The 10,779-nt window shown below is 52.4% G+C and overlaps 1 protein-coding gene and 1 long non-coding RNA gene across 3 annotated transcripts in view; one reads left to right on the top strand and one right to left on the bottom strand.

Annotated features, from left to right (window-relative positions):
* The first annotated feature begins 724 nt into the window (after positions 1–724).
* LOC112394661 (uncharacterized) lies at positions 725–3,884 on the top strand. Its single transcript, XR_003002184.1, has 2 exons — positions 725–1,029; positions 1,791–3,884. It is a non-coding gene; the product is annotated as an uncharacterized LOC112394661 (long non-coding RNA).
* A 146-nt stretch (positions 3,885–4,030) lies between these two features.
* The window catches only part of TOB2 (transducer of ERBB2, 2), a 10,200-nt gene continuing 3,451 nt past the window's right edge, over positions 4,031–10,779 (bottom strand). For both annotated transcript variants that reach the window (XM_024737510.1, XM_024737511.1), the window contains one exon: positions 4,031–6,353. In XM_024737510.1, the coding sequence (XP_024593278.1) occupies positions 5,226–6,257 (1,032 nt within the window). In that variant the 5' untranslated portion in view covers positions 6,258–6,353 and the 3' untranslated portion in view covers positions 4,031–5,225. The remainder of the gene's footprint in view (positions 6,354–10,779) is intronic.

Genomic DNA, 10,779 nt, shown 5'->3' with positions numbered 1-10,779 from the left:
AGACCCAGGGAAAGGAGGAGGGAGGGCAAGAGTGTGCCCCTCCACCCCATGACTCACTTGGGGGAGGTGGCATTGAGGGGACCAGACAGTGGCATCCCCTTGGCCCAAGGGCAGTCGCTGACTCAGGCAAGCAGTGACGAATGGAGCAGGGTTCTCCTGCCACCATGACTCACCCCTACCCACCCATCTGTTCTCCAGGAGAAACTATTTTGAGGGTGATTAGTATACGTCCCAGGATGCTACCTTGCTGGGGGACAAGCAGCTTCCCACTCTTGCAGAGGGCAGACTGGGGGCCAGCCTAGTGTCTGCTTTGAGAATGGAGTTTCCTTTTCCACCCCAGCCTGGTCCTGCTGTTGGCAGGGTTGGGTTTCAACCTGTTTGCTGATTCAAGGAAGCATCCTGGACTGGGCTGGCTGCTGGTGTTTGAGGATGAATGATTATGGCCCTGCTGATGAAATGGTACTTGTCATTTATTCTGGGCCAGCTACGGTGCTCAGCATTTTCCACTCACTGTTTCATTTAATCTTCACAAGTAGGTGTAATTATTATACCCATTTTAGAGGTGAGAGAACTGAGACGCCTGAGTAGGTGGAGTGGTTGCTTGAGGTCACCCAGCTCAGGAGTGGCAGGGCTGGGATTGGAATCCTTGTTTTCTCAGGGAGCAGAGTCTAGACTCTTCCCTGATGGGCGCCCTCCTGACACGTTCCCTGGGGAGGGGACTTGGTCTTGCTTTTCTCCTTCCTGGCTCTTCTTTGCCTCCTGATCCCTGGGCTCCCAGGCCCCCTGTGTACACCTCTCCTGTAATTGCTGTCCCACCTGTGCTCCCCAGGCAGGCAGTGGGTGCTCATGGAGTGTTTGTGAATAAGTGAGCCTTTTATCCAAGGAACTCTGAGTCTTACCAGAATGTTCTTTCTCCCCTTACCCCCAGGTCTCCCACTGCACCCCTTCAGAGCCAGCAATTGGTGAATAAATGGAGGCAAGAACGTATGAATGAATCATTTCTGTGCCTAAGCCATGGAGAATTTGGAGGTTTGTTCAAACCCGGACTCTCTGTTCTTTCAGCTGGAGGGGCTGGCCGGGAAGGCGATCTCGGCACCTGAGCTGGGCCTCCCCCAGGCCTGTCAGCTCCCTGGCATGTGCACAGGGAGTGGGAATGAGTGAGTGGGTATGGGTGAGTGGGAGTGGGTATGGGCCCCTACTCTAGTAGAACCTGTGCTAGGTGTTTTATTTATATTAACATAAATAGGAATGAGTATGTGAGGGGACCTGGGGCCCACAGGCAATGGGCAACCTGTGCACAGGGACACTGAGACAGGCTGGGCTTCTCCCTGCCAGGGCAGAGGAAAGGGAGAGCTCTGCCAGGGCCTGGGCATCCTGGACTGGGGCCTCTCTCTCCTCGACAGACTCTGTTGAAGGAAGCGGCCCATGGAGGGGCCAGACATCAAGGGCTCCTGGGACCTTGTGCAGATGTGGGATGTCTGGCCTGAGAGCTTCTAGGCCCAGTTCATACACTTGGGTGGGGAGGGACGGTGTTGGCCTGTTTGGGGGGTGAGGGGCCTGAGGAAACGCCGGTCCTTTTGATGCCCCAGAAGAGCTGCTTGCCCCCTGCCCCAGCCTGGATGGAGGTGGCATCCCCCAGGCCTGTCACCTCTCCCACACCTAGTGGCAGCCCTCCCCCCACACCCCAGTGGCACTCTTCCATAGCAGTTTCCACAGTTTTATACATGAAAAGGTCACACATGGGGCAAAAATCTCAGCTTCCCCACTTACTAGTTTTATGAATTTTGCAGGTAATCTAACTTGGAGCCCATTTCTCAGTTGTACCATGGAGATAATACCTGTTACCACCAGGTTGTTGTGAGTGTAAAACAAGATTCAACAAATACCTAGCTGACATCTTCAACCCTTGGGCCTTTCGAGGCTGAAGTGCATCACTGCTGGGGAGGGGCACCAGGTACCAAGGAAGAGGGAGGAGACGCCGATTTCCTCCCTAGCCCCAGGCTCAGGCAGGCCCCGTCAACCCTGAAACAGCTCCAGAATTACCCAGCCAAGAGAAGGGTCGAGAATCTAAGCACCAGGTTTTTGGATGGAACCTGACCTAGGTAGGCTTTTCTCATCCTTGCCCACTCCTAAGGGTCTAGTGGTCTCTGATGGCCAAATACCAGAAGAGGTGTGTCCTGTTCTCACCACCTGTCAGCAGAGGGAGTGGGGCAGTTCCCAACCTCATGGAACCTGCTTCCGTGTGGAAAAGGCCCTGTGGGAATGGGCACCCCGAAGTGTCCTGGGCCGAGGGGAGAGGTGGTAAAAGGGGCCTGTGACACTGTGCCCACCCAGGGGTCAGGTGAGGATGACCAATCGTTTCGTGAAGTTCACAGGGGCTGGGTCACTCCAACTCTCCCTATCCCAAAAGGGGCCCCAGAAACAAAACAAGCAGGGAGCAAGCAGGTTATTATATATCATGCTTTTAATACAAACTTAAAAAAATCTGGAACAATATAAACTGTACAGATTTGATCAATCTTTTTGTTTTGTTTTTAAACTAAATCTCTAAACACACCAATGTTCCATTCCAAAATATTGCACAACATTCTGAATACAAAACACTTGATTGTATTCCTCCTTCACTAAAGAAAACAAATTCATTACCCTGCTCCCGCGAGCTCCTCTCCATGTTGCCTCAGTGCCCCCCTTCCCATCCCCAGGGGTCAAACTAGAGAATCTACAGCTCACTGCACTGAGAAAAAGACATCATTCTGGACTAAAAGTTTACTTCCTTTACAAGACGATCCACCTTTTGACTTGTTCCTGGGAAAGGGGGGTAGACAGAGAGAGGATGGGGAAAGGGGAGAAATAGGTTTTATTCTCCTCTTTTTTTATTTTAAAGTTTGTTTTTCCTGAAAAAATATCTTTCTCTCCTCTTAAGAAAAAATCTTGAAAAGAAAAAAATTACCTTTACGTTAGAAATATACATATATTATATATACCTCTTACATTTTACAAATGTAGCAAATTATTCAATACAAACGGACACCAAAAAATGTAAAAAATAAAAAAAAAAGTTTTCCTATGAAACCAGGTAAATTAGTGCAGATTTTTGTTTTGTTTTCTTAAAAAAAAAAAATAAAGTTGAAGCAAAAATGCCTAGATTTGAGACAGACTGAAGTGGGCCCAAGAGCCCAGCACAGGAGTCATGCTCCTGATCACACATTTTTCTTCGTATTTCAAAAGACACTAAGGGGCTGGTCTCCCCCTCCCTGTATGTGGTGAGGAACAAGCCGCCCAGGGTGTGGTGGGTGCCTGTGTGCATGAGTGGGGGAAGAGGGGCTGGAAGGGGGCATAAGGCAGCATCCAACCTTTCCCAGAGAGCAGCCTGGGCCTGTCACCTGTGCGGGAGCTGAGGGCTCGGGAGAGGGTGGCCCAGACGGGGCTGGCCCCTGAGAAGTCTAGGGGGGACAGACGGTGCCGGGCCAAGGAGCCAGGGCACTGCCCCGCGCGGGGAGGTAGAGCTGGTGCCCACTGCAGGGAGAGGAGGCTGGCAGTGTCCGTCTGGGCCGGATCCGCTGCCACAGCAGTTGCCAACTTGGGGTCACTGGGGAGGAGAGGGTGGGGTGCCAAAGGCTTTGGTGATGGGGGCCCTGATGCTACGTGCCCACTTGCCAAAGCGTCGTGGCGTGGAAGCTAGCCCACTAGGGTTGGGTCAAGGTAAATTCTCTCCAGCAGAGGTGGGGAGGGCTCTTCAAGAATCCAGACACAGCACCTGCCGTGGCCAAGCGCCTGTCCAGCCCAGCCTGCTCGAGATCAGCATTGGGCCCAGTGGGCCTGGGTCGGACAGTGAGGGGATGGCAAGAGGTACCAAGAGGTTCTCAAGCCGGCAGGGGAAGAAATGCATTAAAGCAACATCTACAGCCAAAAGACCAAAGTCTCAATTCAAGGCTTTGGACTGCCCACTACAGGCACTGACCCAAAACTCCCACCCCCCCAGGGTGCTCAGGTAAGTGTTTCCCACCCTGGGCTAAGGTCACACAATAGGAGGGTCCGAGTCCAGGGACTTCTCTTAGGTATCAGAGGCTGGGCATTCCCTCAGCCCCTCACTGCTAACCTTTTTTTTTTTTTTTTTGGTCAAAAACAAAAGTGCAGATCCCTCCGCAGTCTGGAAACCAGTTCCTTCTGCAGTGCTTTCCTCTGGAAGCGTCAGGCTCAGCCAGTCTGGCGCCACCACGTGAAGCACCCCACAAAAGGACTGGCAACCCACCCCCAATGCATTCCCCACCCTCACACATAAATAAACACTTGCTGCGACCCAGAATCACACCCAGAGGGGAAGTTTCACATGGCTCGGAATCCTTTAAAACAGGAGAGCAAATCACGCACGCACGCATGCACACGCACACCTACACTCACCCCACCTCCCTACCCAAGAACTCAGGCCCAGGAAAGAAGGGGCTACACGAGAGAGGCCACATGTGCCAATGGCTGGGTCTCCAGGGCCTCGGTGATGGTCTGGGCCAGGTGGGAATGGTGGCGTGGGGCCACAGGACAGAGATGAAAGGGACACCAGAGGGCTAACCTCCCTGGAGTAACAGACTTCAGCTCTAGGGGGTGGGTGTCAAGTGGCCAGCTGGCAGCTCCCTAGGGCCCAGGCCTGAGAGGAAGCAGGGGCTGGAGTCAGACCTATCTGGGTGGCAGGGCCCAAGCAGGCCTGCTGAGGTTGGATAGCTGAGTGAGAGGACAGCTGGGTGATGAAGACAGTGACACGGGGCAGTCTCTCCCGGTTCTGAGGAGGGCCAGGCCCCAGCCACTGTCTTCCTTCCCTGTGAGCTGGGACACACCAACCCTAAACCAGGCGTGTGAAGGAGGGAGGGAGGGAGGGAGCAGGGAGCAGCAATTCACATCTGGACCATTCTTAGCACAGGAAGCCACTAATTAAAGATGTTATATAGAAAACTACATGTAAAAAAGAAAAAAAGAAAAAGAAATATAAAACCCAAACCAACCGAATAAATCGGAGGCAGGCAGGAGAGCAGCAGGGGGCTGAGCTAAACACCGTTCAGGGCTTCAGGGGCCCCTCCCACTCCATGCCCGGGCTGGGTCATGTTTCTAGAAGTTAGAGTGAGAAGACTGGAAATCCTTTTGTGTATTTTTCTTTTCCTCTTTTTTTTGGCCTTTCCTTTCCTTTCTCTTTTCTGTGGTCTTGGGTGCTCCTGGCCCCGTGGGCAGGTGGGCAGTCAGTTGGCCAGCACGACGGGCTGAAACGGCTGGCTGGGATACTGCATGGTGTTCAGGTTGTAGCTGAGGCCTTCCACGAAGGGCGCCTTCTCCAAGAAGAGGCTGTTGGCGCCACCTCCAAACACCTGGGCCATGTCGAAGCTGCTGCTGTTGCAGGTGCCAGCCCCACCGCCCCCGAAGGGGGCCGGGGTGCCACTGCCCTGGCCATCGGCCCCATCACAGAAGAGGCTGGGAGAGCCACCGCCGTTGTACACGAATTCCTTGGCATTGGGTGAGAGCTGGGACTGAGGGGCTGGGTTGGTGGCGATGAAGTTCAGTGAATGCAGAGACAGAGAGAGGCTCTTCTGCTTCAGCAGGCTGTTGGTGGGAGAGCGGGCCATGCGGGGCTGCTGCTGGGGGATCTGCTGGCCCCTTGCCCAGCCCCCCGCCCCCCCACCCGCTGCCCCGCCCCCCTTCTTCATCTTGGTGGAGCCAAACTTGGTGGCTGCGAAGGAGGCGGTGGTAAAAGTGATGGGCTGAGCGGAGCGGGGCATGAAGGTGGGGCTGGGCGACTGGCCAAAGGACGGTGACGGGGAGTTGGACAGGGAGCTGTCCTGGCTGCCGATGGGCACAAACACCTGGGCATCGGGATTGAAGCTGCTCTTGATCTCCTTGTCCAGCTCTGGGGCAACACAGCCCTCGCTGTCATCCAGGTAGAGCACTTTCACAGCCCCCTTCTCACCAATCTGGTAGGACACCTCGAAAGGGTCGATCCAGACACTCAGCTCCTCGGGCACGTTGGCCCGCACATCCTCCACCGCCAGCCCACTCCGCTTGGCGGCCAGCTCCACCACGGGGTCCACTATCTCCCCAATGTGGACACAGCGGAAGCCAGAGCCCTTCAGTGGCTTGTCAGGGTACCAGTGGCCTTCATATTTCTTTTTCAAGAGTCGCTCTAGCTCCTCACCGAACAGGTCTGCCCGGCGCCGGGGCAGCTTGTTGTACAGGTAGGAGATGATGAAGTTCAGGGCCACTTTGATCTCCAGCTGCATCGTCCTTTCCTAGGCAGAGAATCAGCACAGGCACGTGCACAAGCCCAGGACAGTGGTAGGAAATGTAAGGTGGGCAGCCTTGGGCTCCAGACAACGCTGAAAAATGAGAAAGAAAGGCTTCATGAGTAGATATGCAGAAAGCCAGTGGGCATCAGACAGAGAAGCACCAACTTTGGATCACATAGCCTCAGGGTCCCATTTCTGCTCCACTAGTGACAGGTTTATATGTGTGACTGTGGGCAAGTCACTTTTTTCTGAGCCTTAGTTTCATCAGTAACATGATATTTTAGTCGGCACTTGATAAATATTTTTAAGTACTTCTAAAGAAATAGGGGTACTGTGGTTTCCAATATTTTGAGAATTCAGGTCACTTTATGAGTGACACCAAAAAAATCGAGCTCCTAAATCAGATGGAGAAGGGAAGGCTCTTGCTAACTTGTCTCTGCAATATCTCGGTGAAGTCCCACTCCCAGACTGTCACAGGCCAAGACAGGAGTTTAAAATCTTTAGTTTCAACCCCTTAAATGGAAAGGGATACAGGTCACTGAACAGGAAGCAGCACTGCCAACTTTTCACGGGAGGCCAGGACTCCGATCGCATCCAATTTGTTATCCTGAGTTCCCTGGGTGTGCGTGTGCTCTGGCTCACTCTGGGTTTGCAGAGCTGATTCTTTTGCAGAACAGTGTAACCAAGGTGAGCATTTCCGTCCAGACAGCCTCCAAGAATGGAGACTGGGGCATGATCCCCAGGAAAAAGTCAAGACCTATCACAATCAGAGGCATGGACCAACAAGGAAACTACTGACTAGGGGCTGCCCTAGGGAAGCAGAGGAAAGGAGAGGGAAGAGGGCCCTGTAGGCCAACAAAGCCTTAAGAGCAGTACTGGTGTGGCCTGAGGGAAATCTCTATAGTTTCTGGCTAGAGTGTAGGTGATGAGGTGGGCAGAGAGAAGAAATTTTCCATCACCCTACAGCCTCCAGCTGGGGACCCATCATCACTCAGTCTCCCAGGGACTGTCTGGCCACCTGTCCTTGGCACCAGACCAGATTCATCACGTGTTTGGAGATCCCTGGAGAGGAGGCAGCCCAACATAAACACTCAGCTTGTTATTTTGGGATTCTCTCACAGCCAGATCCACAGAGGTCAAAAAGGTTTATTCCTGAGGTCTGGGCCAGCCTCATTTCTCAGGAAGATGATCTGTGAGGTCCTGAGAGCCAGTGATCCTAATTGCCTCACCTTCTCCAAAAGGGCAGATCCAGGTTCATGCCATGGGAGAACTGAACTGAAAAGGGCCATCTTTGAGGGCCGACAGAGCGAGAAAACGTTCCTAACCAGACCTCTGGGTGAGAATGTGCTGCTGAGCTCAGCACAGAGACAAGACTGATCCACTATCCGTCAAGGGCATCTTTTGTCCCTGGAGCTGGATTTTGATTAAAATCCCTTCTGGGTCCAGCACACAGTATCCAGGTGCTAATTCTAGGCTTGAGGATCTTGAGCTTTCGGAACACCTGACCCAACTGGCTACGGCCTGGGACCATGGCTCCCCAGGGCGTTTTAAGGATGGAACCCTCAGGCACAGCTCTCCGGGGTGAGTATCAGAGAAAACGCACTGGGTTAATGTGGAGTATCTGATGGCGCTGGCCATGTCTAGCCCCTCCCTCACTTCAGGTCTGAGTAGACAAAGGGTCACGTGGGGCATCAAAAGAAGTGCCACGAGCATGGCCTCTCCTGAGCCCTCCACAGGGAGGCTCAGGATTCAGGTGACTCTTTTCTCCCCATCTATCCCAGCCTCCAATACAGACAATCTCCATGTGTCTTCAGATGTCTATTCCTGGTCGCCAAAGATCAATTCCAGGGTCCTTCTAGGTTTAAAGAGAAGAAGAATGATAAAGATAAGGAGCTTTCTGTTTATGAGGATTGGATTCATCACCAGACGCAAAGATAGCTACCAGGACCACGGGCCTCCCCTCAAGAACAAAGGCCTGTAAGGGCCACAGTGGCCCACTAGAAGTGTCCAACACACATGAGACTAAAAAGTTGTAAAGAAAGTTGGCACTGGTTCCCAAGAATGGACCTGGAGTTAAAGACAGTGTCTTCAAAGTATTTTTGAAAAGTAAAACTTGAACATGACATATGACCCTTCTCCCAAGGAACCACATGGCCTCTTGGCATGCCACATAGTCCAAAGGGCTCCTGCACCCTGCTATGCCTTCTCAGACTCTGCTGCGTAACTGCCTTCTAAATCACCTCCCCTGAACAGTTCAGCCTCAAAATGGGAGCATTTTAAATGCAGGCCAAAGTCATTGGGAAATAAGCCTCCTACCCCAAAATACAATAGAATCACTGTCATCAGCCCTGCCCAGCTAACCATTTTCTGCAGCATTAGCAACTAAAGCTGCACGCCAGGGGCTTCCCTGGTGGTGCAGTGGTTGAGAATCCGCCTGCCAATGCATGGGATACGGGTTCGAGTCCTGGTCCGGGAAGATCCCACATGCTGCAGAGCAACTAAGCCCATGTGCCACAACTATCGAGCCTGCGGCTCCAGAGCCCACGAGCCTCAAATACTGAGCCCATGTGCCACAACTACTGAAGCCCGTGAGCCTAGAGCCCATGCTCCACAACGAGAGAAGCCACCGCAATGAGAAGCCCGGGCACTGCAATGAAGAGTAGCCCCCGCTCGCCGCAACTAGAGAAAGCCTGCGCACAGCAACGAAGACCCAACGCAGCCAAAATTAAATAAGAAATAAATAAATTTATTAAAAAAAAAAAGTGGCACACCAATTTATATCTCAGTGATGCTGCTGCACAAATCAGAAGGAGATAATGCCACCTTCGCTTCTTCAACTCGAGAACAGGCCAGGCCAGATGGCTGTGGGGTGGAACCTTACAAAAACGACGGACAACCAGAATGAGATTTTCTGCTGTAGCAGCTCAAGCTCTAATTTTGACTTCAAGAAGCTTACGGAACAGAGGATTAAAGCACTGGTGCTGTCTTTAACTAAAGATAGGAGTGACCACTCACATCAGTTTGTTCATTTTTTTAAGGCTATTGGACAAATTCTAGAGCTTATATATTAAATATTCATACAATGTGGTAAAATTAGCTTAAAAATAACCACTCTTCAATAAAAGGAACAAGTAGATTCAAGTTAAGCCGCAGGAGAGGACTCAAAGACTTTCTCAAAGTCTTTTCAGGCACAAAAGGCCAGAAATGTGGCAAAAAGAAAAAAAAAGGCTAAGTGCTTAATAACAGCAAAATCTACCTTTTGTCAACATATTAAAAAGTTGCAAATATGAGAGTAAAATTCTGTCCCCTTTTATTTAGAATCTTATCCTCCTTCACTTGCTTTAATTCCAGCAACAAAGTTCATCCTGGATTCAGATCCCTGTGTTGAGTTTTAAAGGAGTAAGTGCTCAAGAGAATGTCAAAAAAGGGGGAAGAGGGCTTCCGTGATGGCGCAGTGGTCGAGAGTCCGCCTGCCGATGCAGGGGACGCGGGTTAGTGCCCCGGTCTGGGAAGATCCCACATACTGCGGAGCGGCATGGGCCCGTGAGCCATAGCCGCTGAGCCTGCGCGTCCGGAGCCTGTGCTCCGCAACGGGAGAGGCCACAACAGTGAGAGGCCCGCGTACGGGGGAGGGGAGAAAGAAGCTGAAAGGAGGCTGCAAGTCAACGATATGGTAAATGGAGACGCCAGAGAACTTCACAAAAACTCGAAGGACAGTTTTTAGGAAGAAAAAGTTGTTTTAAAGGGGAAAAGGAGGGATAGTGAGGGAACCCACTGGGCCCCCAAACCCTGAGCACCTGTAAAATATTCAGGCACCTCAAGCCTTAACATCCAAATCATAGGACAATCAAGCACTACCAGATTCAAATGAGTGTGGAAAGAGGACTCAGGGTCCTCAATTTTGACAGGGCCAGTAGGTGTCACAGACCGGGTGCTGGGCAGTGGGAGCCCGGCTCTGGCGGGACAGGGGATGGCCCCACCACACTGGTCTCGGAGGCAGACGGGTGGGTGTGGTTGAAAGGCTACCAGGACTTGTGCCAACTGACTGCACCCCCCCCCAGTGTCCCACACCATCTCCCCAAAACATGGACTGTGCAAGCCCAAGTCTGACTGCGAGACTCCTTCCGACTAAGAGGGCCCTTTTGGGAATTCCCTGGCAGTCCAGTGGTTAAGACTCCATGCTCTGACTGCCGACGTCCTGGGTTCCATCCCCAGTCAGGAACTAAGAGCCTACAAAACCCCGCTGGGCGGCCAAAAAAAAAAAAGGGGGGGCCCTTTCTAGGCCTCTTCAGGTTCCTCTGAAGCCAGGAAGACTTGACTGAACCCCAACATACACGGGGAGGCCCGGGGCAAAGGTGCACTCTGCGCTCTGGGAATTGTAGTCTTCAGAAACCTCACGCTCAGGTTGGAGCAAACGACCTACTTTCTCTGCACACTACACTTCCCTGCGTACTTTGCGAAGACTCAGCCGGGGAACTACGCATGCCCAGTAAGGGGAGGTGGAGGAGGGTGGGAG

This window comes from Neophocaena asiaeorientalis, unplaced genomic scaffold, assembly GCF_003031525.2.
Source record: "Neophocaena asiaeorientalis asiaeorientalis breed wild unplaced genomic scaffold, Neophocaena_asiaeorientalis_V1.1 scaffold242, whole genome shotgun sequence".
NCBI classification, from domain to species: domain Eukaryota; kingdom Metazoa; phylum Chordata; class Mammalia; order Artiodactyla; family Phocoenidae; genus Neophocaena; species Neophocaena asiaeorientalis.
Note: the sequence above shows the minus strand (reverse complement) of the source record. Positions and strands in the feature narration are given on the sequence as shown.